We start from the raw sequence: 27,914 nt of genomic DNA, 5'->3' as shown, positions 1-27,914 counted from the left end.
ACCCAGATCCTCGTCCGAGGTCTATTTGCCAAACGACGCTCACTCAAGCGGTGAGCTTTGGTTCTAGAGGAGAGGAGAGGAGGCCCACGCAGTACAAGGCGGTGCAGAGCGGTAGGCCGGTTTTTCTTTTCGAGTTCGTCGCTGGTGGGGTGGTGGGTGCGTTTAGTCGTTAAAAAAGAGCCGCCAACTGACCGGACTCTCCTTCGTCAGAGCCGTGGGACAAGAGAAGAACAAAGAGGAAGTAGAAGTAGGAAGAGGAAGAAGGAAAAAGCGGAGTGGAAGGAAAAGAGAGGTCCGAGGGAGTTAAAAAGAGAAGAGAGGAGGAGGAGTAGGTAAGGGAAAATTCAGAACCCACACTAGCTAGACTACTACTACTACTGCCAGTCTATTCGACAGCGTACATGTACAGCTCAACGCTAGCTGTAGCCGCAACTATCCCGTCGAATCTCAATCACTAGTAGTTATATTTGCTTGTATCGGGAAATAATGCACGCTGGGGCGAAGATCAGAAATAGCACTTTGTCGATTACGGGGACTGGCAGATTGGCAGGCCGGGGTCGTCACCTGCAGGCAGGCAGGCCAAAGCCGTGGAAAAAATTAGGTAGGGTCGCCAAAGCATGCATGAGATTGTCGTGATTGCATCCCAGCTCTCATAGGCCCATTGACAGAAAGGGGCCAGTAGCCAATGGCCGTATCTGGACAAGAGATTTTCGTCTAGTTCACATTTCGATCGGTGCAATGAAGCAGAGGCAAACAAGAAATAAAGAGGGGGGCCTCGGGACAAGTGAAAGATGACGTGGGCTGAAAGGCATTTGAAATTTTGTCTGTGCACGGATCGCTTCGATATTTGCGCACGGGTCCGCGTTGCACGCCTCTTCTGACTCCTTCCTCATCCAGTCTTTGCCGCTTTGCTACGGTCAGGAATCTGAGTGCAGAGCGAGCGAGCGAGAGAGTCAGCCATGCAAAGGGGTTAGCCGCTATCGGAGAGCGAGCGAGCTGAGCTCACCTTTGCCGCGAGCTCGTCTATTTTCTTAAATTGCAACGGAAACCGGCTCGGATAGAGAAACGGTCTGAGATCGAAACCTGGAGAGAGAGAGAGAGAGAGAGAGAGAGAAAGGGAAAGACAGGGGTAAGTACAGGCATGGATCTGCCCCAGTTATCAGCCAACCCACGGTTGTCGTCGGGGCTATATGATTCCTGTCAATCGAATGCATCAGTATGAGCAGCGTCCTGCCGACGGTCCTGTGCTTATGACCTACCGCGTGATAAGACGGCGTCAGTGTCGTCATCTTGTGTCGATTGCGGGCGTATTCGAAAAAGAAGCGCTTGACCTTTTCTGCGATCTACGGGGCACGCGAACAGACAAGAAGCGCACATACGTTAGCGCATGCGAAGCACTCAGATGAAGGGGGAACGAGCGAAGCTGCTTATCAAAGACGCACCTCTGGTGGGCTCAGTCGATCGCCCCATTCATGGACGAGCTTGGTGAACATGCTGTATGGCCCGCACTTGTCGACTTTTCGCAATCGTCCAAAGACCGACAGCTCATCATAGGTCATTCCCATGTCGGCCTTTAACGGCGACCCAGTCAGCAATGCCAAATTTATTACGCTTGCCACACCCTCTCTCATCTCATCTCATCAAACTCACCTCATCCGCTTGAACATACTCATTTGTGATGGGTTCAAGCTCGGCAGTGGGCGTGGCGTTGAGAAAATCGCCAAGCACGGGGAGCGAAAAGGACGTCTGAGCATATGCGATAAACCTCTTCAGATCTGTCTTTGAGATGCCGCCAATCGGATTAATGTCGGCCGATGAGCAGTCGTATTTCGTCAGGTAACCTCGAAGGCTTTCAAGGCAGAGAAGGGATCAGCCCCTCTTCGACGTGCAAGACAAGCGGTCCAAGCTCACCTTTCGTCTACATTGGCGCTGCCAAGAACGAGGAGACCGCCGAGCTGGCCACGAACCCATGGCACGAGCTGAGCAAACATGTAGGCGAGGAGCATCCTAAGCCGCGCCTGGATGTTCTGCAGCGCTAGATTCTCGGCCGCAGTCCCGCCATGGACCTTGAATTGAGGCTTCTTGTTGGTGACGAGGACGAATAAACTGACGATTGCACTGACGACGATGTCCATGTTGAGGTCGACATGGTACGACCCAATGGCCTCGGCCAGCTCCTTTGCTCGCTGCCGTGTCTCGCCACTCGAGTTCTCGGTGCCCATGTAGCAAGTGACGAAAATCTTGTTGCTCACCTCCTGGGGCCGCTGGGGCACCCACGTCGACGACTCGCCACATATGCGTCTTACGTCGGCGAGCACCTGTTCGTTGGGGTTGGGGCCCGTGCAGGCCTTGACGACGAGTCTGCACATACTAAAAACGATCACGCTCGTTGCACACGAATCGATGCCTCCAGAGAGGGGAATAAAGTAACCCTGTGTGCGCGAGCGGCGAAGGTAGTCCCACAACCAGCAGGCAGGCCCCAGGGCAATCTCCTCTTCAGGCGTATGATACCGCGTCTCGATGGGCTTTGTGCTTTGCAGGGCCGTATCATCTGTCCATTCTTGTCTGACGCCGAGATCAAAGGGCACGCGGATCCTTTCAAAGCCCTTGCCTGCCCTGATTGTCCCATTTCCCATAGCTGCCTGCATACCCCTGCTCTTGCTCGCTCGCGCTGCCCTGACGTCGTCGAGGTCAATGGTGGCCGTGACGACCTGGACGTCGTCGAGGGAGAATTGCGAACCCTGTGCAACAATATTGCCGTTGCAAGCGATGAGAGGACAGCCGTCGTAGTACAGGCGGTCGCCGTCACACCCCTGCTGGTTGGCGTAGAGGTAGATGCCGCCAAGCTTGAGCGTAGCCTCGCGAATCAGGTCGACGCGCCGGTGCAGCTTCCTCAGCTCGTGGTGACTAGCACTGGGGTTGATGAAGATCTCAACTCCGTCGAGACCCATTGCAATGTGTGGGCTGTTTGGTGTGAAAAGCTCTTCGCAGAGCTCGACACCCACGACCGAGTCACGAGTCGACACGACAGCATCTCCAAAGGGCACCGACTCCTGACCAGTGGCGGCAGCGACCATGCGTGGGAGGATGTGGTCATCGAGCTCGCCTCGTCTGGACCACGGAGTAAAGTAGCGCAACTCGCGGTAGTTTCCATCGTTGGCCATCCACATCTTGGGCCTGATCATGACAATGCGACCGTCGAGGAACAGGACGCGGCAGTTGTACAGCGTCGATCTGTGCAGGATGGGCATGCCGACATCGCAGAGGATCCCGCGCGTCTTCTCGTCGGTGAGAAGCTGACATAGAATCTCCCAAGAGTGCAGGACCGTGTCGCCCTCGAGAAAGTGGTCGAAGCACTGTTCGAAGCAGTCAGTGGCCATCGCGCAGCTGCAAGAGATGCAAAAGTAAGCTCTGACTCACGCCATACCCTCTGAGCAAATAGGGACAAGGAGTTCAGGTGGTTACCAGCATCAGCGGAAGATAACCTCCCTCATCATCGTACTGCATCTAGCTCACGGGATCTCGAGCTCGGGGCCGACCCGAAGCTTCGCGCCTCTTTGCTTGGCCTCGACGATGGACTGAAGGATCCTCTCCTTGTTGCCCTCAAAGTCGAGCGCCCACTGGTTGAGCGAGCATGTCGCGAGGATCCTTGATGGGCATACATCAGCATTGAGCGAATTCAAAATGGCAGCAAATAGCAGTCAATCCTCACACCGGGTGTCCCATGCTTCTTTTTAGTGGCTGTCAATGGTAGTCATTCATCTTTGTTCGGATCGAGGTGGAGAAAGAACGCGAAGAAACACGTGAGCGCCCGCTCGGATCCGGACCGAGGGACGACCGAAAGACATCGATGACAAGTACAGGACTTAGATGCGACTGTGGGTGGAGAGCATATCTCATTGAATAATGATGATGTACACGCAAGGGCGGAGAGAAAAGCTCTGTCCATGGCAACGAAGAAAGGTGGCAGAAGAAGAAATGCGGGAAGGAAGAAGGGCAAATTAGCGCAGGTTGGTATCGAAAGCGGGATGGACGATGACCGATGGACGCTTTGGGGCCTATTGCTGGCGACGACGGCAGGCGGCGACGAGCAATTGAGATCGAGCTGGCATGCGAGTTGAAAAGAAATTGTCCGGCGTGGGGCACGAGGAGGAGACAGACTGACATCTAGACAATGGTGCACTTGCTCGATTGAGGCTCAGGTCCTCCCTCGGTCGTCCCCCGCTCCGTCTCGCCAAGCATGAGCTCAAACACCTTGGCTGAATAGCTGCGTCAGTAGACTGTCCTCAATCTTCCCTTGGCATCCTCCCTACGAAGTCTTGGGCGTACATCGCCCTAGATTCACAGGCTTCTCAGATGTGTACTCACCAACATTCTGGTTATGCCGAGCGCTGACCTCGACCCATGCGCATTTGAGCTGATTCGCCAGCTCCTGGCCCTCCTCTTCGCTCACTTGTCTGTTGTTGGTGGTGAAGTAGGATTTTGTCAGGTTCCCATCATGGGCGCCTGCGCTAAAGTAACCAGGCAAGACCACTCACCTTTGGACGTGCAGATCGCTCTTCTGTCCCACCATGACGCACGGCACATGTTCTGTACCTGTGTAGTTGAGAATCTTGTCGTAGACGGTCTGAACCATCTCGAAGCTATTCCGCGATGCGATGCTGTAGACGAGGACATAGCCATGGATGCCGATGGCGTGCTTAGAATTGAGAATCGAGTACTCGTCCTGCCCTGCTGTATCGATGATGTCGCAGTCGTAGTCCTGGCCCTTGTACTTGATCGACTTCTGAAAGATGTTCTCAATCGTCGGATAGTAGGAGTCAACAAATGCGTCTTCGACGTATCGCACAATCAGGGATGATTTGCCTATGGAAGAAGTCAGTTCATCACGCTCCTCATGGCGTCACTTGAGTTCACTCACCGACGCTTCTGGATCCGAGCACCGCAAACTTGCGCTTAGGCTTGTGCGTCTGGGTCGCCATTGTCCGGGGCTGTCAAAATGAGGGGTCGAAACCGAAGCGAAGGCTCAACGGGCGAGGGGCTGTACTCGAATAGCGGGAGCGATGTCGCAGGAGAGGCTCTACAAGACTTCGAGGACAAGGCGAGGAATAGCTCGTCGTGTATCTCGTAAGGTGCCGTCGAGCAGGTCTCTTGGGCTCGTCGCTCGCAGTTGCTGATGGCCGATGTGGATTGGGGTGTCTCGATTGCGGCGGAGCTGCAAATTGGAAAAGTCGAAAGGGCGAGGAGACGGCTTTGGACGCGTGACTTCTCGTTTGCAGTTCTCGCTTGCTTGCTACTCTTCTCGCCGTGTTGATAGTACCGGTGGAAGAAGGTCAAAGCAGTCAAATGTGATGTCGGTGGAGTTGAGATGGAGGCGAGAGGAGATGGGAGCCGACGCAGGATCTGCATGTGTCCAAGAGTTCAGAGCCCGGTTTCGGCCCCGGCGTTCAGACTGGAGCAAACGCATCTGCGTGCCAAGTCCAGCCGCGGCCCAAGCGCGCTTGCGTTCTCGGCCAATTAGCCCTCAATTATCACAAAATCACTTCCGTCTACTGGGTATCTGTCAATCCCTCCACTCTCGAGCCAGCCTGCCCTGTCATGACGCCTAGCTCGTCCGACATGCCCTCCCCAAGACGTGTTGGTCTCTGATTATCGGCAAGATACGAACAAGCTCCTACGTAGGGACAGGCACGCCCTGCAGAAAATGTCTAGGATCTCGCACTCGAGACGGAGGTGATTTTTTCCGGATGCGTCTCCACGCTTCGCGCGAGCAGTCCGAATCATATAGCGTACTGCGCCCGCCCAGACAGAGGCTATGTAGCCATCGCTTTCACACTACTCTGGATGCCGATGTCAGAGTTGCTTAAAGTCGGCTCTTTGAGACTAAGCTCATGGGTGAGGGAAGGCAGACTATGAAGAAGAATAGACGTGGCGGCGGGCTGATTCAGCAGAGCCGGTTGTACGACGTGGGTGCGCACTAGTGGTAGGCGCACGCCGAGCAACGCCTCTCCGGCCAATTCTTGTCAGGAAACTCTTGCCACGCTGCAGCTTGTTCATCATACAAATCATGAGAGCATCGCAGGGCGACTCGCCTTCCATGTCGTCACCCTCGATCTTGTGATTTATTGGTCTGTACGCAAGCTGACAACCGCAAGATGCTCCTCCAGCCATCTCCACAGTTGGTGGTGGGACTGGAACGGGAAAGCGTTGCCGGAGTCAAGCTAACTAACCTTCATCGGTCTGGATGCCTTTGCTTTATCAAAGAGCAAAGGGTGAAAAGGCAATGGTGGCATGCCTCTCAGGCGGAGAGACGTCATTGCGAGGGCGGGGCGCGGCACAAAGCCAGTAATGACGGAGCAAAATTCACGGGAGCCCAACGACCAATGGCTGCTTGAAAAAAAGGGGCCGCCTTCGTTCATTCGAGACTTTGCACACACAAGGCTTCACACACAAGGCTTCGCACGGGACAGAGAGTTGCCCAGATATCCTCGCTTCTCAGCCCAGCGCTCAGCTTTCTCCACCCCTTTCCTTCCAGAGTTTTTTCATTGATTCGTTGTCTCATCGCTCTCCCTCGCCCTGCACGCCACCCTCATCTTGCCAGCGTGCACATCGGCGCAGAGCAGTGCATCATCAGTTGGTCGGCTCTCGCCCCGCCCGACAACTCTTCGCACCTCCTCTCCTCTGCTGCTGCTCTCCCGCGCCTCACCTTCCTTCCAGACCCGTGCGATCGCGATGAGGAACCTGGCTATCTTCCTCGAGCTCTTTTGCATCGTCTCGCTGTCTGTCAGTGCAGCTGTGAGTCCTTATTCTTGTGCTGCATTGGCCCAACTCTTGCTCGTGCTAACGACAGCTGCCACAAAGTCGATCGATAAAAGGATTGTGCCTCCCCTTAAATGCGACTCCAATCCATTCCATGAGTCGACGCTGACCGTCATTCCGGCGGACCAGCACAGCGATCAGCAATACGACAAGCACAGCGAGAACATGATTGTGCCTACTGTGCCCTTGAACAGTCGCGACCTCCTTAATGACTACCGCAACGGAGAGGCGTGGAATCACTATCTCTACAAGAGGTCCGAACTCGATGTCTCGCAGGAACGAGACTTCGGTGTCGGCGTCCAAGACAACCGTCTAGTTCCCTATGCCTACAAAGACCATGGCGCCAATCCTACATTTAAATTCTAGTGAGTTGGCAGGCTATTCTCCCCAGACAGTTCGCCATGACATCACTGACAGGCCCTTTCGACAGTACATGCCATTCTGACATGATGGGCTACTCCAAGGAGGACGATGGACAGGGAAATAAGGTCGTCTACGGGTGAGTATGTCCAAGCACCGGAGATCCTTTTCATGAGTTGCTCGCTCACATCCTCTCCTGTTCTTCCCACATCCGTCGAACAGACACCTGAAGCCAAGTGATCAAGCTGATCGATGCATTACGGCGGCCACCCTGCTGCGCCGGAACGAGAGATACAAAGTCGAAAATTGCGAACATTCGGATGACAGCGGACAGGTGCGTCTCTGGACGCTTGGAGAGACGTGACAAGCTCAGCCTCAATGACGAATTGTGCCCAAACAGTTTCTACAGTGGTGGCGTCTTGACATCAACGTGAAGAGGTACGAGGACGGTACGGTGAGCAAGTTGTAAGAATGCTTGCGAGCAGAGCCTTGAGTTGGCTAATATTTAGCGCAGAAAGAGACCAGCCACTGGCTCACCTTTGTCGGCAAGCCCAAGAACTCCGATGGGGTGGGCGAATACTCCACGCTTATCGTTTATGGCAACCTCACAAGCAACAACGAGCTTGCGCTTGACTACAAGAAGCCAGACGAAGATCCTCTCCCTGGGGGCTTTCTGGCGTATCTTCTCTTCGGTCGCAGCAAGTCCAATGTCGGCAAGTGACAAGATTCTCTCCGCCTACTGGCTCTATGCGCCACATGCGCCCTGCGATCGGACGTTACAGCGAATCTCTAGCTCCTCTCTCCTTCTCCTCTCTCCTCTACATATTTGAGACTACTCAGAAAGCACCCCGAAGACACAAGTAGCTATGGCGGGAACCGCTGGTCGACCCACCATTCATCATGTAGCCCTTTTTACCTCTCTCTCTAACCTCTTTCTCTTCTCTCTCTAACACCACAATTGATGATTATTATTCACCGTCATTGAGCAGCCGTGCACGCGTCGAGGAAGGAAAGAGCCCAAAAGTGTAAAAATAGCGCACGCGCCTTCTTGGACCACCATCTCCAGGAGAAGGAGTAGCGACAAATGACGACTTCTCAACCAAAGGTAGGGGCACTCCCTCGCCATGAGCTTCTTCAAAGCAAAGCAAGGACAGTAGACTGATGATAGGCTCGGAACAGGTGTGGTCCTTGTGGATCTACGACCGCCACTGCTCGCTCATCTTTCATGCCGACTGGTCCTCGATGCACACGCGCAACACCCCTTCCGCCTCAACCGCTGCCGCTGGTGCTGGCGCTAGTGGCCCAGACGGCCCTTCTTCCTCGTCCTCGTCCTCTTCCGCGTCGACGGCGCAAGACCCTACCTCTTCAAGGCTGGCAGCAGGAGCTTCTGGGACAGGCGCTGCGGGCGCCTCCAAGAACTCCGCCCTGCCTCTGCACGAGCAGGCCAAGCTCGTCTACGGCGTCGTCTTTTCGCTGCGCAACATTGTCCGCAAACTGTCGCCCCTGAGGCCCGCTGCCGGTGCATCGGCATCTACATCGGCATCTGCATCTGCATCTGCACCAGGCGCAGGCGCGGGGGAAGAGAAGCTCAACAGCTACAGCACGAGCCGGTATACCCTCTCGCACGTCCAGACGCCCACGCAGTACACATTCGTTATGCTCTCGGACCCCATCGCGGCACAGACGAAGCGCGCGCCCCCGCCGCTCGGCGCGGGCGAGGCTGCTTCGTCGGCCGGGCCCAGCACCGGCATCGTCGTGGGAGGCACAGGCGGCATCCCCGGTACGGGCGGCATGAGCACTACGGGCGTCCTCCAGCAGATCGTCCGGGGCCCCTGGGTCGAATTTGTCGCGAGAAACCCGGGCCTGGCCGTGTTGGAGCGTGCGCCCGATTCGGACGACGAAGAGGATGCAGACGAAGACGAGGGAGAGGGGGAAAAGAGGAGGGCCGCAGAAGAAAGACGAAAAGCAGAGGGGCTGGGCATCAGCATCGATTCGGAGCTCTTTAGGGCAGCCGTTGAGAGAGGTGAGTGGAAAAGTGTGCCGAAGAAGTACGCCTATACTGAATGGTCACAACAACAGTGCTGGCACAAAACAAGCTCAGCGCACCGAGGATATGAGAGGGAGAGGAGAGAAAATTGAATGAATGAAGATTGAATGATTGATGGGGAGAAGACGAAGCTGCAATTGTGTGGATGAAGAAGAAGGAGAGGTTGGGTCTAGTCGTCGATTGCGAACCCTTCGCGGGACTGCATCGACTGCTTAAGACGAGCGTCGATCTGCTTGCCCAGGTCATCATCCTGAACATTTCGGAGAAGGGGGTGCATCTGCAGCTGCTGGTTGCCATTCTTTGGCTTGAGGGCCAGACGAGGCGCGGCAGCAGCAGTGGCGCCGTTGCCTTTCACAGCGGTGCTTCCAGCTGTCTTCGGTGGTGCGGTTCCCAGTGTGGGTCTAGCTCGGGCCGTTGCGACTGGTTTGACGGGGGCGCGATTGCTGGATGCCACACTTGGCCGAGACTTCGCAGCGAGCGTCTTACCCGCCGCAAGCTTCGCGATGGGCGCATTCATAGAGGGCGGTGCGGGTCTTCGGTGGATCGGCGAGACGGGCTTCTTGACAGGCGCTTGGCTACCAAGACCCTCTTGCTTGGCTTTGATGACGACGTCGGGCCACGCTTCTTGGCCGACATCGTTGTCTTCATCGTCTCTGATAGACAGACCTTCGAGAGCCGGCAGGTCTGCCTCCTTGAGCCCCTCCCGTCTGAGAAGATCTTCCTCGCTCGGCGTCGGGCGGTGAAAGCCAATGGCGGAGCACTTTGACAGCGCCTCCCCAAGCTGCTTGCCCCGTGGCAATCCATCGAGTCGCGGATCAAAGTCATACGGCGGGTCTGTGGTCGGCCAACGTCAGCGTCTCTCGGCATTGTGCCCCGCCACTCGATCCGACTCACCTTTCGCACAATGGCTTGGCGCCATATACTCGATTTCTGGGTACAGCTCTTCCTCCGTCATCGGTCTCGTCCTTGAGTCAGAGTCAAGATCCGGGTCAGCACTGCCGTCTTCGAGATTGTTTCCTGCGAGAGCGTCCATCATTTCTCCGTAGCGCATCCTTCTGGCGCCCGCCTCGCCCACATTGCTCGCTGGCGTGATGAAAGAAGATGCCTTTCGCAGCAGGTGCGACGACGAGGGTGCCGGTGTGGCCGAAGTCACATACGAGGCATCAGCTGGTGGCGGTGGCGGCGGTTGTACCGCCTCGTGCTGAGCGCCCTTGGAGGGCGACTTGCTCCTGTCTCTCGCCTTGCCCTTTTGCTTGCTTGGACTACGGCCTGCGCCGAGGAACACGACGCCTTGTGACTTGCCACTCGCTTTGGCTGGGCTGCCCAAGTTCGCACCCGCGCCTCTGCTTTGGGCTTGCGTCGGGCTGGGCGATCTCGAACGGGCGAGGTTCTTGGAAGACGTGAGCTTCGATGGGCCTGGAGCAAAGCCATCCTGCCCCGTGTTTCGGGATCGACTCGGCGACATGTTTGTCTTGTCTCCGAATGCACGACCGGTCGATGTGCCTCTGAGGTCGGAAAAGAGCTTCTTGGGGCCTGTTTCGCGCACGCAGATCCGAGTCGTGAGCTCAAGAGACGGAAAGTCTTCAAGGGCAAGGGAGCTCCACTTACTGACGGACCCGAGCTCTTCGTCGCCCAGGTGCGACTTTGCGCCGCCATCGATACGTTGCCGATGCGGGCTCGCATTCAGCGGCGAGACACGAGAAGCGAACATGGATGCGTGCGTGCGTCCAGCCCCTTCGTTTGTTAAAGGTGTCCTAAAGAAGTGGGCGGAGAAGAGGCAAGTGATGGTCAAAGTCAACTTCCAATAAGCTTGACTGAGCCTATTCAAGAGAGAGACGCGCATCATCACGTGGAAACTCGCGCTTTGATTTTTGGCGCCATGATATGGGTGTTGGGTGTTGATTCCATATGAGAAAGACCAACACTACTGCGACTGCTTCGACTGCACATCTTTGACAATGTTTCCGAGAGCACGGCGCTTCGAGGCTGAGAGTGAGTTGCTTGGAGACCACTACGTTCTTTGCCAAGTTGCTGATTGCCCACCTAGAGCCGGACATGACGCCGGGCCCGAATGCATACGACCCCAAGGAGCCACTGGCCGCGTACAAGAAAGGCGCCATGTTTGAGCGCGATGCGCGCTTCAGGATGGCTTCTAATCAGCTCGAGATGGATGGTTCTGACCATAACACCGGAGAGCCCTCTTCCTCGAGGGCAGCGTCTGCGGGCGTGAGCTCATCAAAGGCTGGCAACGACAGGGAAAGGACTAAGCTTGAGGCGAGGCTGCACAAGGCCGAGGAAAAAGTCGAGGACCTGCTCCGGGAGAGGGCGGAGCTCCACAATGAAAAAGCAGACGCGCAGACTGAGCTGAGTGAGTCCTCAGTCATATGTCTAGGGGCCCGGTAATGAGAGCTGATCACAGCGGACAGGACTGGCGATGCAAAAGCACGACAAGGTCAAGGCACAGCTCGACAAGACGCAGGCCTCGCTGTCAAAATACAAATCACAGGGCAACAACTACGAACACCTGACGGCAAAGCTCCAGGAGCTTCAGGTAGTCCACGAAGAGAGCAAAGCGAAGCGCTTGGCCGACGTGCAGGCCCTTGAGAAGCAGCTGAGACAGGTCGAAGGGGATAAGCTGGCCAGTGACAAGGTCGTGGCGAGACTGAAGGAGCAGCTGCGAGGGAAAGAAGAGGAGGTTCGAAGGTCGAAGATAGAGTCCGATCAGCAAATCGAAGAGCTTACGCAGAAGTTCCGAAGGGAAGAAGAAAAGGCTAGAAAAACGATCGAGGCACTCAAATTGGGCTCGAGTCAAGAGGTGGAGACTTTGAGGACAAGAGTATCGGATCTCCAAGACGCCCTTGCAGATGTCGAGGATCAGCTCGAAGAGACTGAAAGCCAGGTCGCGGGTCTGCAAAGAGCAGGACTGCAGCTTGCACGGCACATGAACTCTGCGATCGATGCAAGTGAGGATCGGAGACTGGCATCTCGCCTGGCCAGGATCGAGACGAGACGATGGAAGTCGGTGGCAGAGCAAAGCCAAGCCGAGGGACGGGCGCAGGTGAAAAAGCTAGACGAGCTAGAGGCGGATCGAGAAGTCCGGCGAAATCAAGAAGCGCAGCTGCTCCAAGATATTGACTCGCTTCGGAGGGCGCTGTACCAGGACAATTCAGAGGAGGAGAGACTCGATGCAGCAGCGGTGGACAATGAGGAGGATGAGACGGCACTTCTGCGAGTCAGATCAGTCCAAGCAGACATCAACAGTCAGATCGAACGCATGCAGCTTAATGACGAACGACAGAGGGCAGAGTCATTCAAGGAAGAGCTGGCGGCCGTACATGAGCAACTTCTCGCTTCGATGGTCGACGCGCACGCCTCCAAGGCCTCGTACGAACAGTCCCGCAAGACGCTAGAGGAGGTCGAAGCCCGTAATGCACTCCTCGGCTCTGACCTGAAAAGGTTGACAGAGGAGGCAGACGCCAAGACGAAGGAAGCAAACGAGCTTCGCCGTGTCGACGAAGCCCGTCAAAGCGAGCTGGACGTACTGCGAAAGGAGAATAGACGATTGGAAGAGGTGCAGAAATCACACACGACACGCCTCTCACACCTCGCAATGAGGGAAGAGGCTTGGCTGACCGAGCGAGCCGAGCTGCTCGAATCGCTCTCCGAGGCGGCTGCTGTTCGTGTGGCCTTTGACAAACTCCAGCACCAGATGAGCATCCTTGCGGGTCGATCGGAGCTTTTCGAGGAGGAGGCAGCACAGCTTGCGGCGCTCAACGCAGAGCTGGCGAGCCACACGAACCCGAACCAGAAGATCGTGTACCTGGATCGCATCAGGAGGGAGCTCGATGAGAAGCGGGGAGAAGTCGTGGAACTGAGGGTGGAGAGGGACGAACTGAGGGAGAAGGCGGACAGGTTAGAGGAAGAGGTCAGGGTGTACAGGAGCGTGGAGGTAGGGCTGGATGAAAGGCCCCGGGCAAGATTCACCAGAGTCGGGAGAGTGCCCTCGGCCAGTTTAAGGGCATCGGAGTCGGTCAAGGAGACATCCAAGGCGGCGCCGTTGGCCAAGTCGAGCCGAGTCATGAAGGAGAGCACCTCTTCTGCGATCAATACCATTGAAGGACAAGGAAGAGAGAAGAAAGAGGACACTCTGCTGCTCAAGCATCCTCATCTGCGCCGTGGTGCTGGCGCACCCCGAAAACACGCAGCTCAGGCCTCAACCCTCAATGGCGACGATTACGAAGAGGCAAACGGAGAGGAAGAGGGCGAATTGACGCTGCAGGACCTTCAAGGGAGACGTTGGTAGCTAATTTTGTGCATTACAAAAGCTTTGCTCGAAATGGTTCTACATGCGATGCAACTATATGAGAGACTATCACATCTTGAGCCTCCAGCCTAACACATCCAGGACAGAGGCGCTCGCGAGCGATACGCCTGTGTAGAGGAGGAGGATGATGACTGCGACGGTGTCGGAAGAATACATGGTCTGCAGGGTCAGATTGACGGTGCCTGTGAGGAGATTGGCCTTGTGGACGGAATTTTGGAGTCAGGATGGGGTTGTAGAGAGGGAGATCGAAGGGCGAATCAGAACTCACGATGAGAAACACGGCAAAAGCGTGCGAATTGAGCGACTTCAACAGCGATGGTGTCAACGAGTCTTCTTCGTCCTCGTCTTCGCTGCGACCCTCTCCTGTGTCAGCTGCCACTGTTTCATTTCCGCGTCCCCTTTTCGACCTCGCTTGCTCGTCATCTGCAGCTGCTGCTGACTCCCTCAGCTGCCTCTCGGCCTTTGCGGCTGGCTCGAGGATAATCATGTAGATGCAGACGTAGGCGAGAATGAAGGAAGAATTATATGCCGTGACCCAGAGCACGTAAGCCAAATTTGCCTATTGTCCTCCGTCAGCCGTCTACGCTTGCAGGGACGGACGAGAAAGCCAGCACACTCACCAGTCTCCGACTAACAAAGAAGCCAAGCAAGCGAGCGAGCCCGTAGGCGCCCCACCACAACAAGGAGAAGCTTGCCAGAACCATCGCCAGCTTGTCCGTCTTGGCCCTCTGTCGGCTTTTTGATGGGCGGCGGTACGCGAGGTATGGGTCACGGGGCAGGACATAATGGCCGAGATCCAAGCCTAGCAAAAACAAGGCAAAGTAGCCGGGCAGGCTCGTGATGCCCTCCTTGTTCTGCGTCAAGAGGTCCGGTCGGGGTCCATCAGAAATCGCCCAAGACTGGAGCGCCGTTGTCCAGAGAACGACTTGGTGAACTACCGTGGTCGCCGTCAGCGACAATTTCTCGCTCTTAGTCCAAGCCTGAAGACTCACCGACGGAGACGAAAAGTCCCATGACAGAGAAGCGCGCGTGCTTCGCCATTGGTCTGCACAGCGTTCCGAAGAAGGGAAGTAATCCCAATGTGATGAAGAAGTTCCAGTAGACGCCGTACTCGGCAACATGTTCCGGGTACTCTACGCCTTTGACCATGATGACACGAATAGCGCCGAGGAGAAAGAGGGGCAGCGTCTTTCTGGCGTCTCGCAGCAGCTGCGCCCGCATAGGCTGGAATCGGTGGCGCGGCGAGCGAAGCAGAGGCAACGCACTGACGATGCCCAGGGAAAACACAAAAGATCCTACGCCCAGGTCCATCTATGTTGACGCACAGTGAGATGACGTTTCTCCCGCATCGCACAAAAGCACTCACCAGGCTCGTGCCCCAGGTCTCGCACTTTGCAAATTCTCGCGGAAAGGCAGGGAAATCGACGGCGAGGATGCAGATGACGGTCATGAGCATCATGTGAGCCCGGTAAACGGTCAAGAAAGGCTGGTTCTTGGGAATGTATGTGGGCGGCTTTTTAGAGGGTGGTGTTGGATCGAGGGCTTCGTTCTGTGCGTCCTGCATTGGTGGAGGAAGGTGCAGAGACGAGGATGAAGACGAAGTCGACGAGAGCTGAGCATGGTGCGACAAGGTTGCACTGCCCCTCTGTGGACTGGCCACTCTCTCGCTCGCCCGTACCCTCTCTAAGGGAGACCCCATCGCTCGTCTCTCTGGCGAAACCCATCCGGCGCTGCCGTTCCCTCGTCTTTGTGTGGATCGCTGCGACAAATCCGCTGGTCTCACGACCGTCTCGCTCAGTCCATGCAAGCCAAGCCCCGAAGCAAAGGGCTCGATGACTTGATTTTTTCCCTTTGTATCCCGTCCTTGCTCATCTGGCGGAATGTAGCTCGTGGCGGGAAAGGCCGAGGCGTGGGCTTGATCCGCGGCAGAATCGACTGACACACGAAACGGTTCCTCGTCCTCCTCGTCCTCCTGAGATGCCACTTTTGCACCATTGGAGCTTTGAAGGAGCTCTTTACGCTCATCAGCCTCGTCTTCCTCTTCTTCGTCTGATGATTCGCGCTGAGACCAGTGCCTCCGGTGCTTGCCGTTCCTCGATGGCGCAGCTGCCTCTTTTTTCCTCAGGGCCAATGTCGGCGAAGGATATCGCAGAAGCACATAGGCCGCCGCCGTGCCCAGAAACGCATTCAGCGCTAGCAGATGCTGCGCAAGCACGCTTGTGGCGAGGATGAGCGAGATGATGAGGACGGCAAACTCGAGCAACCACTCGTTGGAAAAGACGCCTCCCAAGCCCCCTGCATTCGTTCCCTTCTTGGCGAGCGAAGAAGAAGAAGCACCGACGAAGCAGAGTCGACGACTCCTCAATGTTGCCCACAGGGTGTATGTGGTGAGGGCTGTGAGGCTCACTGCGTTGATCTTCCACACGGATCCACCTTCGAGCTGCGAGACGAAGGCCTCCTTTGCCTCCTTGTAGTCGCGTGGCGGCATGGCGTCCACCCCAGTGCACCACCTCCTCGGCTCTCTCGCTTGGCCCTTGCTTTCGCCGACTTTGCCTTTGTCTTCTTCTGTGTCCGGCCGATAATCGTGCGCCTGGCTATCTCGATTGTACGGATGGACCGCCCATCTGGTGCGCGACCGCCGTGCTAGCCCTGAATCTGGATGGTAGCTTCCGAATTGCAACTTACTAAAATCACCGACACCCAAAGGGAACAATGGAAGAATTTAGCGCCGCGTGTGCGCTTTTCTCGCTCGCTCCTCCACACGATGACTTCGGTGACACGCTCGCCGCCCTCCTCGAGGCCTCCCCTGGCAATGCTCAGAAGGAAGACCGGACATACTTTGTTCGTGACCACTCATATTGAATTATAAGGCCTTTTCAGGGCCTATGCCGCTACTGCGGCCTCAAAAGGGGGGGGGGGGGCTCGAGGCTGTCAAGAAAAGTCTTAGAGCTGCTCATCGGTTTAAGACTGAGCGATGTTGTTGTAGCACCTTTTCACGTCGATCTTTCGCGAACCTGCTTCCACCCTGCTGTTCGGTGCTTCTCTTTTGTGGATTTCGGCATTGAGCTTGTCTCAAGACTGAGTCTCGCAAAGGAGTGCCATTGATGCACTCCCGGAGATTCATGTCATCGACTCTTTGCCGTGCTCAGACAACCACTTGCGCAGCAGTGCATGCGGCAGGAGACAGACTAAGACTAGCGCGACGAGCGTGGACAGCGAGGAAGCGATGTTGTTTTCGAGCATCGAAGCAGTCATCATCTAAACGCAAACACCCTCTTTCGCTCATTACGGTCGCATCATGGTCGAAGGGTAAGCGGTCCTAGTTCTCAAGCTGGAGCCCACAACGTAAACCGAACAAAAGAAGAAACAATGTGGAACGGTCGCTTTCTGGATTCTTCTATCGCTTCACTCGCCCTTGAGGATCCCTTTGGCTTTCAGCTCGTCTACGTCTGGCCGCGAGGCAAACTCCTTGCCCAGCTTGTCCTGATGGAAGAAATGCCATCAGCGATGCAATTGAGGCTCAAGTGGATCATATCTACGAGACTCACGGCCATCTGGCTCCTCTCCAGCTCCGTAAGCTTGCCCTGCAGGGCGGGCGCGACCGTTTGGTCCTTGAGCTGTTGCAAATCATGAGCTTCAGCTCGCCCATCAACGACTTTGCTTCCCGCAATGTAACTCACGATACCCCTTCTTTCGAGATCCTCCTTCTCTGGGCGACGCTCCAGGCGACCTTCGAGCTTGTCCTCGAGCTTGCGCTTCTCCAGCTCAGCCCGAGCGGCCTGCAGCGAGGGAGCCACGTTGCCCGCTGGACAGAGGCAACATGTTCAATCCTATTAGTCTCTCTTTGTACGGAACTAATGCTCGCACGAGCCGGCCTCACTCACGTTTCAGGATATTCTTGTCCTCAAGCTCCTTTGCCTCGCTACGGTTCTGGAGGAGTCGCTCCAGCCGTTCCTTCTCCTCCTGGTGGTGCGGCGAAAGCGGGGACGACTCGACGGCAGCCGAAGAGGCCGCCTGCGTGTCGATCTTGCTCAGGGTTTCGTTGTCGATGGATGCTGCTTGTCCGTTCAGCAAGTCTTTCGCAAGTCTGTGCACCCGCAACTACGTCCTCACTCACACATTGTGGTTGTACTGTGCTGATGTCTGTGGGTGTGGCCGATAATCGCGTGCCCATGCGACAGATGAGGGGGTGTTGGATGTTGGCAGGCTCGCACGGATCATCTCAGCCCCGCTCGCGTGGAAGCCGATAATTTCTAAATTCGGCCGAAATCAAAATGGCTTCGCCACGCGAGCATTTGGTCCCGACCGCAGCTGACAGTCACTAAGTGATGGACATCTCCGTCGTTCTGATTTCACCATCTTCAACTTACCGATCGCAAGTCAAGATGGTGAGTAGCCAGAGGCCGGATATAACGATGGTGGGGATGTGCAGGACTTTCGAGGACAAGGTGGGAACGCTGGAAGTGAAGCAGATCCAAGGGCGGATTGGATCGGGAGGGGGAAGACGGCGGCAAGGTACAACGATCATTAGATGACTTCGAAAGACAAGGAACCACAAGATCATGACGGAGGGCAATCTCTGGAATGTGATCGGACGTGGAACGAGGTCTCTAAGGGAGTTTGGGTGCCACGATGAGATAGGATGGGGCGAGACGGATGGTGAACTTCGCAACTGGAAGCAAGAATGCTGACTCGGCTTGATTCCTTCTCGATAGCCCTCCAACAAGACTTTCAGGACCAAGGTCAAGCTCGCGAAGGCTCAGAGGAAGAACAGGTGAGCATTGATAGCTGTAGGATGAGGCGAAGTCTCCCAAGACTTCGTTGATTGTCTCGAATTCCGAGCTTGAGTCGCGACAAGAGAAAGAATAGTTGCTGATCGGTTTCCTTCCCTCGACCAGGCCCATCCCTGCTTGGTTCCGCATGAAGACCGACAACAAGATCCAGTACAACGCCAACAGACGTCACTGGCGTAGGACAAAGCTCGGTCGTGAGTGTCAGGACGCCGTTGTCCATATTGAACCATCGCTGACCATGACGATTTGCGACCCTCAGTCTAAACGCGCACCATCTATTTTCTTTTTGGTCGTTCGTTCCGAGCCTGCGCCCCAGAGACTGCCCATCTGTCTCGGTGCTGCATGACACCTCTCGATTCACCTCCCACCCACGGCATCAATCATTCTCAGAGAGACACTCTCACGCACACCACACACATGTACATCTAGGGTTTTCATGTCTGCCAGAGAGCATGCTGAAACTTTAAAAAATCAAGATTCCGCTCGTCGCCCTTTGTTCTCCGATGCTTCCACGTCCTTGCGTCCAGTCCTTCGCCAGTGAATATACTGAGTTATTCCTCTAAACATTGTCGGATGCTCGTCCGTGTGTCACCATGCAAGCGCATCTGAGGCGTTCGGTGTCCAAGACGTGCACGTGAGAAAGAGCCAAATTTTTGAGGAAACGGAAGACTTGAATTTCCGTGCAACACGCTCCACACCCCTACTCAAGAGGCTAATGGCAGCCGCTGTGGTGAGGACGTGCGTGGTGTGTGAGGCAGCCTCATCCAAGTACAAGTGCCCGTCATGCTCGAGCCCGACGTGCAGCCTCGCGTGCTCCAAGGCGCACAAGGCGCTGAGACACGAGGCTGCCAGCGAGGGCGTGGCCACATCGGCGAATGGAAAGGGGACGAGGCAGGAGGCACCTGCGCCCGTGATCCGGGCCAATGGGCAAGAGATTCAGCCACCGCCGAGCGGGTACGCGGCCACGACGTCGTACGTACCCCTCTCCTCGTACGACGACCGGCAGCTGCTCAAGGACTTTGAGTACCTCCAGCATGTCGGACGATCCGTGCAGGAGGTCGGACGGGAGTTGACGAAGCAGCAGTGGTTCAGCCCGGACATGGTCACGGGCCAGACACCGGATGCGAGGACGTCGCAACAGCAGCAATCACAGCAACAGGGGTATTTGGGAAAAGGAAAGGGGAGAGAGGCACATCACCACCAGCAGCAATTCTCGGTGGGCCAGAGGAGGCGGCAGGCGCTCGACTCAACAATCAGGCGCGGGCGGTGGCCCATCATGCTCCTGCCCGAGGGCATGCAGATGAGGCGAGAAAACCGTACGCAGTGGAAGAACGGGTGAGTCGCGGCATGTTTTTTCGCGGCTGTTGGGGAGATTCAAACTAACAGTACTCGACCCACAAGCAAAATGGCATTTACTGTCGAAGTCCGGTCTTGCCAGTCATCGTCGGAGCGTGTCAGTCGCTGGCGTACGCTGCTTCACCAAATCAACGGCGAGGAGCGCGTCCACGATGTGGTGCTCGATCAGCTTGTCAAGCGCACCAAGAATCTGCTGCCGAAGAAGGCGCGGAAGGCCGGAGCATCGAAGGAAGCCCGGTACATGATCTCAGATGCCGCCTGGCAGCAGGCCGGCCTCTCTCCGCCCAACAAGGGTACCAAAAGCAGCAACGACGAAGACGACAATCGCGAGCCGAAGCCCTACGATGCGCTGCCGGCCTGGTGCGAAATTGTCGTTGCGGTGCATTCGGACCGGCTCCGCAACGAGACGTCAGCCAAGTTCTTGGGCTGGTGGAAGCGCCAGGTCAAGAATGGACTCGTCGGGCCAGACGGCTTGGAGCTCGTCAAGCCAAAGGAGGAGGACGGGGAAGGGGCTGAGATTGACTTTTCCGAGGCTTCAATCGCGATTCCAACGGCACCACGAAGCGAGAGAGGCGGCAACGGCGGGAACAGCAATGAAGGGGCTCAAATAGAGAGAAAGGCAGAAGAGGCCGGGGTGCCTGTCCCGGCAGGTCTTGGGAGTCTCCTCTCATCTGGCCTGCTCAGCAGGCTTCACGAGCAAATGAACAAGGGCAACAACAAGCCGGCGGAGGCTTCGACGGGTACGCCTGCAGATGGGGCTGCTATAGACAGACCTTCCAAGGAAGAGCTCAGCAAGATTATGAGCAGGACCATCATCGTGGCCGCCGATGAGACGCAGACGATTGAAGGACTTGTTCGAGAAGTAGGATCGCGGGGACTGGCCATTGTCGAATATCCGTGTTTGGAGCTTTGGGATGCCAAGTCGCTGCGTAAGGACGTTGCCAAGAAGGGCACAGAGGTTGTAGAGCTTGCGAGCAGCGACCTGAAGAGGAAGCGCAAAAGAATCGACGAGGAGATCAGCGATGATGAGGACGCGTCTGCCGCTCCAAGGCATCCTGCAGCCAAGAGACAATTGCCGGCGCCGGCGAAACCGGTGGGCATCATCGGGCTGTCTGCGTACGATTCCAGTGACGAGGGCAGCGCCGAGGATGAAAAAGAGGGTGCCGCGAGGAACAGAGAGGACACCACGGGGGAGGAAGAAGAAGGCGACGTCGATGCGGGCGACATGGCTTCCATCGCGAGGGCTATGGGCTGGATTCCCGCCGAGCCACAGGAGGAGGCCAAGGCGAAGGACAGTCTAGCCCAAGAAGCAAAGGACGGCGAAGAGCTAGATTGGGGAGACGAAGATTGATTCTCATGCATTTGTACTCTATATTGAAGCGAGCAATGATAGACGTTGTTGTCACCGTTAACCAATCTATGCGCCTAAGACCGGATCGGCAGCTTACTAAGCTGTTGGCATGAATGTCACGACGCGGACGCAAGTTTGGATTTTTTTTGGACCGGAGAGAGAACGAACGTCACGGACGCGACTCGCGACGAATCCACTACCAGCCTACCGGCAAAGTCGACGGCGCACAACTCCATTGACTTCTGAGGAACGCCCATCAGCGCCCTGGAAGAGGCCCTGCTGTCGATGTCTCGCCTGCTCGCTCTTCAATCACCCCCTGCGAACCATTCCAGAGAGTATAGCGAAGGGAACGGCGATTCTTCGACGCCCTCTCCGACACCGGCAAAAAGGGTGCACCAGCCGACGATCCTCGCGCCGGACTCGAGCCCGCTGCGCGCCATGGCTGGTCCGGAGGGGTCTTCGGTGAGCCGCATGGCAAAGGCCATGGGTTCCGGGCAGTTTCAACGGACAGATTTCCAGCGGTCGCCCACGCGATCGACGTCGCCACAGGAGACGAGGAAACGGCCGGGTCAGGGCCGGCTCGAGGCGCTCGGGAGATTTACGAGCGCATTCCCTGCCACATCGCCAACAAAGAAGGCAGCGGCGGACGATTCGGACGGGCATGTGACCAGCCCGGCGGACTCTTCGCCCCGGAAAAAGTTCAAGACGGACCTCAGCAGATTCGCGTACAACGGTGCCGCACCGTCGCAGAAGAAAGACTCAGATCTCTCTTCGAGCTCGGGCGGGGAGGAGAGCGATGAGGGGCCTGCTAAGCTTTCTGGGCAAAAGAAGCGAGGGAACGGGGTAGGGCTCAGCGAGGCCATCTCGCTCGACGACTCGGACGCGGAAATGGAGGACACACCTGCAACGTCGGCGTGTCTCTCGCCACGCTCAGCTTCCCGAGCGGGCGAGGCAGCGAGCAGCTCGCAAACCTCGCCGGGTGGCACGGGCCATGAATTTGATGTCAAGGTTGAGCGCATTCACACAGTCCATCCGGAATACTCGAAAGAGCAAATCAGAAATGCGCTGAAAGAGTCGGACGGGCTGGCGCGAACGGCACTCATCAAGCTACTCCGATCACAAAAGACATCGTCTGCACCGCCTTCCTCGTCCTCGTCTTCAACCTCGAAGCCAGCCGCCTCCTCGTCATCAAAGCAACCGGTCTCGTCGTCTCTTCCTGCCGTCCACAAGAAGCCCTCACAGTCGCCCGGACCGCCTGGACCCAAGAAGACGATCTCGCTCATTTCGCCGGCTGGGCTAAACAGCTCAAGTCCCATCAGGGCCTCTCCAGTCAAAGTTACGACAAAGCTTAGGCCAGGGAGTAGCTCGCCGGTCTTTGTGCGCGAGAACAGCAGCAATAGCCAGAACAGGCCGGTCCAATCTGCGAGACCAGCACCGAAAGCGAGACCTCCGGCCCCAACATCATCAGCAGGTAACAAGTCCCATGTCAGCATCAGCGACGACAGCGAGCTGTCTGACAGTGACGGCTCTGACTCTGACGTGTCAGATAGGGAGAAGAGGGATGAGCGAAAGGCATTACAGTGGTTCAATAGTGTCGACGCGAGTCAACTCGTCGACATTATTGGTTGCAACGAGAACCAGGCAGAGACTATCATCGACCTGCGTCCGTTCAAGTCCGGAGACGATGTCCACCGCAAGCTTGGCGCCAAGAGCGCAAAGGGTGTCTCTCCTCGGCTATTTGACAATTGCGTCGAGCTCATGTCGGGTCTGCAACAGGTTGACAGCGTCCTGGAGCGCTGCGAGAAGATGGGCGAAAAGCTGTCGGCCAAGACCAAGACGTGGGAATCGGTTGCCGAGGCCGCCAGTGCGACGCAGTCTAGTGGCCAAGTCGAAGGTTACCTGTACGGCCAGCCAAAGGGCATGGCCGAGGGTGTCGAGCTGAAAAGCTTCCAGCTTCGGGGTGTCAACTGGTTGTACCTGCTTTACCAGCAAAAGTGCTCGGGCATTCTGGCTGATGACATGGGCCTAGGCAAGACGGCCCAAGTCATTGGATTTCTTAACGTGGTCACTCAAAGATTCAAGGCCGGACCTCACCTCATCGTCGTTCCGTCATCTGTTCTGGACAATTGGATGCGCGAGTTCAAGACCTTTGGCCCTCACCTCGAGGTCGTCAAGTACCACGGTCCGCAGAAGGAGCGGCCCTTGATCCAGCGCGAGCTCAAGCAGAACAGGAAGAATGTCAATGTCGTGCTGACGACGTACGAAATGGCTGCCGGTGGAGATCGCGACCACCTCTTCTTGAGGAAGTACGAATTTGCGACGTGCATCTACGATGAGGGGCACATGCTCAAGAATTCGAGGTCGGTCAAGTTCCAAAAGCTCGTCAAAATCAGGGCGGACTGGCGTCTGCTTCTAACGGGCACGCCGCTGCAGAACAATCTCGGCGAGCTCATCTCACTGCTCAAATTTATCATGCCGAAGTATTTCAGCAACGCAGAAGAGGCTCTCGCCTCGATCTTCAAGGTCAGCCAGCAAAGCCAACTCTCGAAGGAGCGCGTCAATCGGGCCAAGAGAATGATGCAGCCGTTTTTGCTTCGGAGGAAGAAGATTGATGTCTTGACGGAGCTGAGGCCCAAGACGGAGCGCATCGAGTACTGCGACATGACTCCGGTACAAGCCGACCTGTACAAGACGGCATTTGCTCAGACCAAGGCGGCGCTTCGGGAGCAACAGCAGCAGGCCAACGGGAACGCAAAGGAGGCGGCAACAGAGAAAGCCAAGCTTGGCGTGCTCATGGCCCTCCGAAAGGCGGCCAATCATCCATTGCTGTTCCGTCGGCTGTACGACGACCAAAAAATCGTCGCACTCGCGAAGGACTACATCAAGCATGAGGATCACGCATCGGAAAGCCTCCAGGAGAAGATTGAAGACTTCATGATCAACTGTGACGCCGAGCTCTCCATGTATGTCGCGGCACCCAACCGGTATTGCCAAAAGCACGTCGTCGAGGACAAGGAATGGCTCGATTCGGGCAAAATTCGAGCGCTCGAACGAGTCATCAAAGAGGCACAGGCAAAGGGCGAACGGGTGCTTGTCTTTTCGCAATTTGTACAGACCCTCGAGATCATCTGTCGGGCATTGGAGGTGCTGGACATTCCGTACCGTGGCTTCACTGGCTCGACCCAGGTCGTCGATCGGCAGGTCATTGTGGACGAATTCACAAATGACGACTCGATTCCTGTCTTTCTCCTCTCGACAAAGGCTGGCGGCGTCGGCATCAACCTCACCGCAGCCAATTGGGTCGTGCTGTTTGACCAGGACTTTAATCCGCAAAACGACCGGCAGGCGGCCGACCGCTGCTACAGGATAGGCCAGGAGAGAGAAGTGACGATCGTTCGACTGATCAGCAAAGGCACCATTGATGAACACATTTGGAATCTTGGCCAGTCAAAGCTCAAGTTGGCGGACCGGGTCGAGGGCGTCGACGAGGATGAGGAGGGTCCGGACGACGAAAAGACAACCAAGCTTGTTGAACAGTCTCTACTGGCGAAGCTCGTCGATGAGGACGAAGACGAGGGGCGATCGGAGGCAGGGAAGGGAAAAGAGGAGGAATCCGAGACGGAGAAGCCCTCTCCGGATGGGAATGCTTAATGTTGCCCTACTTTCGGCTCGGACACCGTCCTTTGCGCAAGAAAGACGCAAGCGTGCCGCCTCAAACAAGAATACTCTCATACGCACGCACACACACCACATTTTCCCCGCACTTTCTTGACACACACAGATCCCTAGATGCTCCAATCGCAATGTTATTGTTACAATCTGAATCGTACACGGCACGAGAGAGTGCGAGACTAGAGGATCCCTGCTTGTTGTTTCCACTGTAAGATCGGGAGAGATGGCTAATGTCAACTTTGGGGAAAGTAGCGCGGATCGAGAACTACTCACGCCCTGAAGAGAGTCTTTGACGAATCTCTCTAATCGATTGGCAGACTTGGCATAGACGGACGTGGCCGGATTGTAGACGCGGCAATTGTCAAAGACTGTAGTTGCGAGGGTCAGACCTTGTAGCAGGAGGGAAAGCGAGTAACTCACTCAATTGAGCGTCGTGCAAGAGATCGTCGATGGTGCTGTACTGATTGTTCTCCAGCTTGGTTTCCATGGTCGACAGGTCTGTTGGGCGAGAACAATTAGTATATGTCTTGCATAAAGTTAGGTCAAGGGATCCTCCTCACCCATCGGCTCCTTGATAACCTCGTAGTAGTCGGGAACGTCTTGCGCATTGACAGGATTCGTAAACGGCCAGCTGGCCGCATGGTTGGAAAGCTCCGACACAATAAGGCGCATGAGCTGATGGTGCGGTCCCCTCTTCGGCCGTCTGCTCAATTCGTCCATCTCGATCGTCCAGGCGCTCTCCTTGAGACCAGGCACCTCTGAAGGGTCCACTTTGAAGTGGGCCGTGGGATCCATGGGCTCATCTGCCTGACCTTCTTCGATCTCTTCGACTTTCGCTTTCGGCTCGGCAGGTTTTCGGAAGACTTCCAGACCGGGATGGACGATGTGAGAGCGCGACATGAGTCGAATCTTGGACACGATGGCCTCGCGCTGAGCCGCAAGGAGATCCTGAACCTTGAGGTATTCCACACGGGGAATCATTGAGCACTGCATGAGCGTGCCGCCCTCGTAGTCTTTGATGTAGCCGACCCAGATGGACCGATCGAGGTTGATCTCCTTTGTGAAACCTTGCTTCTTGAAGTATCCAATGGCGTAATTGTCTGCGTACGTCAAGAAATGCATGACGTCCGACGACGCCTTGACATGATCCTTTAGATGGTTCATGAGGTGTGAGCCGTAGCCCTTGACTTGCTCAGTGCCGGTGATGGCACAAAAGACAATCTCAGCAAATTTTCGGCTGTTGAACGGTCGGTAGGTAATACCACCGACGACCTGGAGACCTCGCTTAACGATTGCCATGCTCCAATGGCTGCGGTCAAGAACGAGCCTGGTGATGTACTCTCGCGGCATCTTAGGAAGCTGACGTTGAAAGATGTTCTTAAGACCTGTGAGAATGATCATCGACTCGGGCGATCCGTCGTTGGTGACTACTCGGAACTGAATCAGGCCAGACCGCTCCTCAATGATAGCTGGCCGCTCACGACGAGGAGGCACTGCGGGCTGTTGATCGAACAGTGTCAGCTTTCCATACATCACAAAGCAGGGTGGAGGGCACAAAACAACTGACCTTGTCTTCTTCCGCACCGGTGTCCATAGCGACGCCCTGGACGACTTTCTCGAGATCGGCCTCGTCCTGCTCAACGTACTCCTTTGGCTTTCCCTCATCATCGTCGTGGGCAGTCGCAAGCCTAGAGTCCTCAGTAGGTGCAGCACCATCCCCATTGGGAGGCAGCCCCTTCTGCGATTTGCTGGGCATCTTGCCATGTCCGATTCCCTGTCCTTCAGCTTCTCCGTCTGTCGCGATGGCTGGCGATTGGTAGCGAGAAGTGGTGGCTGACCGCGATTGCATCCTTCGACGTTTCACGTTGCTACCGCTCCGGGGGCTGTCGACAGCCATTGAACTTTCGCTCACTGTCCATCTGCCCTTTAGCACACGGGTGCGATTCTCGCCTGGGCGATCCTGCTACTCACAAGACGGTTCCACACTGGATAAGCGCATCGAGTCTGCCGGAGAACGAGACTTTCTCTTCCTCGAGTCTAGTCCATTCCGCCGTCGTGGCATTGGCGTTGATTCTGTCGGTCCAAGCACCCTCAATTGTCTGAGAGAGCAGAGAAAAGTTGTCGTTTTAGCACGGCATATCTGGAGTGCGCAATGCTGAAAGCACCTACTTTTTCAATGACTGCATGTCCTCGTCTTCATAGTCCCAGTCTAGCAGCTTTTTCTGGTCCTGTTGGCTCGCGGGTGGAAGTGAGCAAGTCTTTCGAGAGCCTCAGGCACCGCGGGAATCTTACCTCCAGCATCTCGTCCAAACGAACTGCCACCTTGACTCTCCTGAGCCACTCCTCTGCTTTGTCCTCCTCCAGCCCGCCCGCATCACTAGAAATCCCGTGGCTGTCGATCCCATGCCCACATCGCCCACACGAGTTCCCCCATCCCCACTCCCGCTCGTTTCTTGAATACGGCGCCGCGCGGACTTTAGTGCCGGGACGCGGTCGGAAGCCTCGACAGTTGCACAGCTTGCCTGATCCTGCGCCGTTCTCCGGCTCTGGGGTCCTCAAACCATCCTCATAGTCCTCTAGCTCGACGGCATCGTCGTCGATGTCGCCCACCTTGTCGCGCCTGCTGCTTCTGCTGCTGCTGCTGCTTGTTGAGGCTGAGCAGCAACTATGTCGAGCAAGCTTGAGCTTCTGTTGCGCAAGCGACAGGTCCGCCGCCTGTGTCGCCCCCGACGGGTACGCCTTCGATGTCGACACGTCCGTTGATGAAGATGACCTGCTCGCGGCGGGCATCCTTGCTGTCTAGCCAAAAGGCGGGTTTAGAGGTTCGGTCGCCTGAAGGGGCTGGGCTGGACTGGACTAGGGAGGAGCCGCTGATGTTGATCTCGCATTCGCGCCTTTTCCCCCACGTGGAGGCATATGTCAAAAAAGGTGCGTGTCGCGCGTCAGACTAGATGCACACCTCACTCAGTCCAATCTGCCGGACCGTGACCAAGCGGTAAGGAAGCTCGCCAGAGCAGGAGCATGCCTACGTGCAATCTACATCTTTGCAATTGAAGAATGGTCCGTTTGCTCCCAGGGGCAGGCACCGAATACTGATGTAGCACTTGTATGAGATTCATGGAGATGCTCTTGGCATTGGTTCTTTCGTACTCATCGGAGCAGGACCGGGCGACAAAGCCGACTCAGCTCCTT

General features: G+C 56.2%; 13 protein-coding genes across 13 annotated transcripts; 6 read left to right on the top strand and 7 right to left on the bottom strand.

Moving 5' to 3' along the window:
* Nucleotides 1-628: 628 nt before the first annotated feature.
* Nucleotides 629-3,754, bottom strand: FA10DRAFT_267131 (glutamine-dependent NAD(+) synthetase with GAT domain-containing protein). The gene is made up of 10 exons (XM_025521786.1): nt 3,713-3,754; nt 3,517-3,648; nt 3,421-3,430; nt 1,912-3,356; nt 1,651-1,849; nt 1,443-1,571; nt 1,260-1,343; nt 1,173-1,197; nt 1,007-1,083; nt 629-925 (listed from the first exon to the last, which is right to left on the bottom strand). The coding sequence occupies exons 1-10, from the start codon at nt 3,724-3,726 to the stop codon at nt 890-892; spliced, it is 2,151 nt and encodes a 716-aa protein (XP_025377882.1). The 5' UTR covers nt 3,727-3,754; the 3' UTR covers nt 629-889.
* Nucleotides 3,498-4,274, bottom strand: FA10DRAFT_121275 (hypothetical protein). The gene is made up of 2 exons (XM_025517921.1): nt 3,713-4,274; nt 3,498-3,648 (listed from the first exon to the last, which is right to left on the bottom strand). Exon 1 carries the CDS (start codon nt 4,165-4,167, stop codon nt 3,745-3,747), a length of 423 nt encoding a protein of 140 aa, XP_025377881.1. The 5' UTR covers nt 4,168-4,274; the 3' UTR covers nt 3,498-3,648; nt 3,713-3,744.
* FA10DRAFT_241559 (hypothetical protein) lies at nt 3,879-5,353 on the bottom strand. Its single transcript, XM_025519255.1, has 4 exons — nt 4,922-5,353; nt 4,539-4,866; nt 4,369-4,457; nt 3,879-4,259 (listed from the first exon to the last, which is right to left on the bottom strand). The coding sequence occupies exons 1-4, from the start codon at nt 4,980-4,982 to the stop codon at nt 4,168-4,170; spliced, it is 570 nt and encodes a 189-aa protein (XP_025377880.1). The 5' UTR covers nt 4,983-5,353; the 3' UTR covers nt 3,879-4,167.
* A 1,288-nt stretch (nt 5,354-6,641) lies between these two features.
* On the top strand, nt 6,642-7,956 carry FA10DRAFT_121145 (hypothetical protein). Its single transcript, XM_025517920.1, has 5 exons — nt 6,642-6,795; nt 6,862-7,184; nt 7,250-7,318; nt 7,402-7,513; nt 7,580-7,956. Exons 1-5 carry the CDS (start codon nt 6,733-6,735, stop codon nt 7,646-7,648), a joined length of 636 nt encoding a protein of 211 aa, XP_025377879.1. The 5' UTR covers nt 6,642-6,732; the 3' UTR covers nt 7,649-7,956.
* A 230-nt stretch (nt 7,957-8,186) lies between these two features.
* FA10DRAFT_267128 (hypothetical protein) lies at nt 8,187-9,335 on the top strand. The gene is made up of 3 exons (XM_025521785.1): nt 8,187-8,284; nt 8,359-9,202; nt 9,259-9,335. The coding sequence occupies exons 1-3, from the start codon at nt 8,264-8,266 to the stop codon at nt 9,294-9,296; spliced, it is 903 nt and encodes a 300-aa protein (XP_025377878.1). The 5' UTR covers nt 8,187-8,263; the 3' UTR covers nt 9,297-9,335.
* On the bottom strand, nt 9,276-10,860 carry FA10DRAFT_267127 (hypothetical protein). The gene is made up of 3 exons (XM_025521784.1): nt 10,835-10,860; nt 10,121-10,759; nt 9,276-10,060 (listed from the first exon to the last, which is right to left on the bottom strand). Exons 2-3 carry the CDS (start codon nt 10,689-10,691, stop codon nt 9,396-9,398), a joined length of 1,236 nt encoding a protein of 411 aa, XP_025377877.1. The 5' UTR covers nt 10,692-10,759; nt 10,835-10,860; the 3' UTR covers nt 9,276-9,395.
* A 282-nt stretch (nt 10,861-11,142) lies between these two features.
* Nucleotides 11,143-13,615, top strand: FA10DRAFT_279742 (hypothetical protein). Its single transcript, XM_025523563.1, has 3 exons — nt 11,143-11,218; nt 11,274-11,594; nt 11,653-13,615. Exons 1-3 carry the CDS (start codon nt 11,185-11,187, stop codon nt 13,527-13,529), a joined length of 2,232 nt encoding a protein of 743 aa, XP_025377876.1. The 5' UTR covers nt 11,143-11,184; the 3' UTR covers nt 13,530-13,615.
* FA10DRAFT_252261 (GWT1-domain-containing protein) lies at nt 13,526-16,246 on the bottom strand. The gene is made up of 5 exons (XM_025519641.1): nt 14,917-16,246; nt 14,543-14,861; nt 14,171-14,484; nt 13,819-14,109; nt 13,526-13,748 (listed from the first exon to the last, which is right to left on the bottom strand). Exons 1-5 carry the CDS (start codon nt 16,036-16,038, stop codon nt 13,599-13,601), a joined length of 2,196 nt encoding a protein of 731 aa, XP_025377875.1. The 5' UTR covers nt 16,039-16,246; the 3' UTR covers nt 13,526-13,598.
* A 554-nt stretch (nt 16,247-16,800) lies between these two features.
* On the bottom strand, nt 16,801-17,704 carry FA10DRAFT_267122 (RPEL repeat protein). Its single transcript, XM_025521783.1, has 5 exons — nt 17,668-17,704; nt 17,435-17,605; nt 17,231-17,355; nt 17,099-17,167; nt 16,801-17,033 (listed from the first exon to the last, which is right to left on the bottom strand). The coding sequence occupies exons 1-5, from the start codon at nt 17,669-17,671 to the stop codon at nt 16,956-16,958; spliced, it is 447 nt and encodes a 148-aa protein (XP_025377874.1). The 5' UTR covers nt 17,672-17,704; the 3' UTR covers nt 16,801-16,955.
* A 195-nt stretch (nt 17,705-17,899) lies between these two features.
* On the top strand, nt 17,900-18,881 carry FA10DRAFT_267121 (putative 60S ribosomal protein L39). Its single transcript, XM_025521782.1, has 4 exons — nt 17,900-17,938; nt 18,266-18,324; nt 18,449-18,537; nt 18,603-18,881. The coding sequence occupies exons 1-4, from the start codon at nt 17,936-17,938 to the stop codon at nt 18,605-18,607; spliced, it is 156 nt and encodes a 51-aa protein (XP_025377873.1). The 5' UTR covers nt 17,900-17,935; the 3' UTR covers nt 18,608-18,881.
* A 160-nt stretch (nt 18,882-19,041) lies between these two features.
* Nucleotides 19,042-21,103, top strand: FA10DRAFT_301889 (hypothetical protein). The gene is made up of 2 exons (XM_025525039.1): nt 19,042-19,678; nt 19,745-21,103. Exons 1-2 carry the CDS (start codon nt 19,059-19,061, stop codon nt 21,048-21,050), a joined length of 1,926 nt encoding a protein of 641 aa, XP_025377872.1. The 5' UTR covers nt 19,042-19,058; the 3' UTR covers nt 21,051-21,103.
* Nucleotides 21,104-21,213: 110 nt separating this feature from the next.
* FA10DRAFT_267120 (hypothetical protein) lies at nt 21,214-24,883 on the top strand. Its single transcript, XM_025521781.1, has one exon. It carries the CDS (start codon nt 21,489-21,491, stop codon nt 24,699-24,701), a length of 3,213 nt encoding a protein of 1,070 aa, XP_025377871.1. The 5' UTR covers nt 21,214-21,488; the 3' UTR covers nt 24,702-24,883.
* On the bottom strand, nt 24,834-27,570 carry FA10DRAFT_252254 (Bromodomain-domain-containing protein). Its single transcript, XM_025519640.1, has 8 exons — nt 27,015-27,570; nt 26,892-26,950; nt 26,694-26,821; nt 26,290-26,633; nt 25,283-26,222; nt 25,143-25,220; nt 24,996-25,090; nt 24,834-24,928 (listed from the first exon to the last, which is right to left on the bottom strand). The coding sequence occupies exons 1-8, from the start codon at nt 27,510-27,512 to the stop codon at nt 24,902-24,904; spliced, it is 2,169 nt and encodes a 722-aa protein (XP_025377870.1). The 5' UTR covers nt 27,513-27,570; the 3' UTR covers nt 24,834-24,901.
* Nucleotides 27,571-27,914: the final 344 nt, after the last annotated feature.

The sequence above is a fragment of the Acaromyces ingoldii genome (assembly GCF_003144295.1).
Source record: "Acaromyces ingoldii strain MCA 4198 unplaced genomic scaffold FA10scaffold_3, whole genome shotgun sequence".
Classification (NCBI taxonomy): domain Eukaryota; kingdom Fungi; phylum Basidiomycota; class Exobasidiomycetes; order Exobasidiales; family Cryptobasidiaceae; genus Acaromyces; species Acaromyces ingoldii.
Note: the sequence above shows the minus strand (reverse complement) of the source record. Positions and strands in the feature narration are given on the sequence as shown.

What these genes read in the sequence shown, in the direction of transcription:
- FA10DRAFT_267131 (XM_025521786.1), bottom strand. An exon ending in AGCGCCAATGTAGACGAAAG is followed by an intron (nt 1,850 to 1,911) that starts GTGAGCTTGGAC and finishes CTGCCTTGAAAG; the next exon opens with CCTTCGAGGTTACCTGACGA. An exon ending in TGACGCCGTCTTATCACGCG is followed by an intron (nt 1,198 to 1,259) that starts GTAGGTCATAAG and finishes TTCGATTGACAG; the next exon opens with GAATCATATAGCCCCGACGA.
- FA10DRAFT_121275 (XM_025517921.1), bottom strand. Translation starts at nt 4,167, where the DNA reads ATGTCAGTCTGTCTCCTCCTCGTGCCCCACGCCGGACAATTTCTTTTC.
- FA10DRAFT_241559 (XM_025519255.1), bottom strand. Translation starts at nt 4,982, where the DNA reads ATGGCGACCCAGACGCACAAGCCTAAGCGCAAGTTTGCGGTGCTCGGA. An exon ending in GCTCGGATCCAGAAGCGTCG is followed by an intron (nt 4,867 to 4,921) that starts GTGAGTGAACTC and finishes CTTCTTCCATAG; the next exon opens with GCAAATCATCCCTGATTGTG. An exon ending in TCGGCATAACCAGAATGTTG is followed by an intron (nt 4,260 to 4,368) that starts GTGAGTACACAT and finishes GCAGCTATTCAG; the next exon opens with CCAAGGTGTTTGAGCTCATG.
- FA10DRAFT_121145 (XM_025517920.1), top strand. Translation starts at nt 6,733, where the DNA reads ATGAGGAACCTGGCTATCTTCCTCGAGCTCTTTTGCATCGTCTCGCTG. An exon ending in GGAAATAAGGTCGTCTACGG is followed by an intron (nt 7,319 to 7,401) that starts GTGAGTATGTCC and finishes TCCGTCGAACAG; the next exon opens with ACACCTGAAGCCAAGTGATC. An exon ending in ATTCGGATGACAGCGGACAG is followed by an intron (nt 7,514 to 7,579) that starts GTGCGTCTCTGG and finishes GTGCCCAAACAG; the next exon opens with TTTCTACAGTGGTGGCGTCT.
- FA10DRAFT_267128 (XM_025521785.1), top strand. Translation starts at nt 8,264, where the DNA reads ATGACGACTTCTCAACCAAAG. An exon ending in TGACGACTTCTCAACCAAAG is followed by an intron (nt 8,285 to 8,358) that starts GTAGGGGCACTC and finishes GGCTCGGAACAG; the next exon opens with GTGTGGTCCTTGTGGATCTA. An exon ending in TAGGGCAGCCGTTGAGAGAG is followed by an intron (nt 9,203 to 9,258) that starts GTGAGTGGAAAA and finishes TCACAACAACAG; the next exon opens with TGCTGGCACAAAACAAGCTC.
- FA10DRAFT_267127 (XM_025521784.1), bottom strand. Translation starts at nt 10,691, where the DNA reads ATGTCGCCGAGTCGATCCCGAAACACGGGGCAGGATGGCTTTGCTCCA. An exon ending in GCCAAGCCATTGTGCGAAAG is followed by an intron (nt 10,061 to 10,120) that starts GTGAGTCGGATC and finishes GGCCGACCACAG; the next exon opens with ACCCGCCGTATGACTTTGAT.
- FA10DRAFT_279742 (XM_025523563.1), top strand. Translation starts at nt 11,185, where the DNA reads ATGTTTCCGAGAGCACGGCGCTTCGAGGCTGAGA. An exon ending in ACGGCGCTTCGAGGCTGAGA is followed by an intron (nt 11,219 to 11,273) that starts GTGAGTTGCTTG and finishes TTGCCCACCTAG; the next exon opens with AGCCGGACATGACGCCGGGC. An exon ending in AGACGCGCAGACTGAGCTGA is followed by an intron (nt 11,595 to 11,652) that starts GTGAGTCCTCAG and finishes CACAGCGGACAG; the next exon opens with GACTGGCGATGCAAAAGCAC.
- FA10DRAFT_252261 (XM_025519641.1), bottom strand. Translation starts at nt 16,038, where the DNA reads ATGCCGCCACGCGACTACAAGGAGGCAAAGGAGGCCTTCGTCTCGCAG. An exon ending in TCTTTGTTAGTCGGAGACTG is followed by an intron (nt 14,110 to 14,170) that starts GTGAGTGTGCTG and finishes GGAGGACAATAG; the next exon opens with GCAAATTTGGCTTACGTGCT. An exon ending in CTTTTGCCGTGTTTCTCATC is followed by an intron (nt 13,749 to 13,818) that starts GTGAGTTCTGAT and finishes TCCGTCCACAAG; the next exon opens with GCCAATCTCCTCACAGGCAC.
- FA10DRAFT_267122 (XM_025521783.1), bottom strand. An exon ending in GGACAAGAATATCCTGAAAC is followed by an intron (nt 17,356 to 17,434) that starts GTGAGTGAGGCC and finishes GCCTCTGTCCAG; the next exon opens with CGGGCAACGTGGCTCCCTCG. An exon ending in TGGAGAGGAGCCAGATGGCC is followed by an intron (nt 17,034 to 17,098) that starts GTGAGTCTCGTA and finishes TTCTTCCATCAG; the next exon opens with GACAAGCTGGGCAAGGAGTT.
- FA10DRAFT_267121 (XM_025521782.1), top strand. An exon ending in AAGGCTCAGAGGAAGAACAG is followed by an intron (nt 18,325 to 18,448) that starts GTGAGCATTGAT and finishes TCCCTCGACCAG; the next exon opens with GCCCATCCCTGCTTGGTTCC.
- FA10DRAFT_301889 (XM_025525039.1), top strand. Translation starts at nt 19,059, where the DNA reads ATGGCAGCCGCTGTGGTGAGGACGTGCGTGGTGTGTGAGGCAGCCTCA. An exon ending in CGTACGCAGTGGAAGAACGG is followed by an intron (nt 19,679 to 19,744) that starts GTGAGTCGCGGC and finishes TCGACCCACAAG; the next exon opens with CAAAATGGCATTTACTGTCG.
- FA10DRAFT_267120 (XM_025521781.1), top strand. Translation starts at nt 21,489, where the DNA reads ATGGCTGGTCCGGAGGGGTCTTCGGTGAGCCGCATGGCAAAGGCCATG.
- FA10DRAFT_252254 (XM_025519640.1), bottom strand. Translation starts at nt 27,512, where the DNA reads ATGCCCGCCGCGAGCAGGTCATCTTCATCAACGGACGTGTCGACATCG. An exon ending in GTTTGGACGAGATGCTGGAG is followed by an intron (nt 26,951 to 27,014) that starts GTAAGATTCCCG and finishes GCGAGCCAACAG; the next exon opens with GACCAGAAAAAGCTGCTAGA. An exon ending in CTTGCACGACGCTCAATTGA is followed by an intron (nt 25,091 to 25,142) that starts GTGAGTTACTCG and finishes TCGCAACTACAG; the next exon opens with TCTTTGACAATTGCCGCGTC.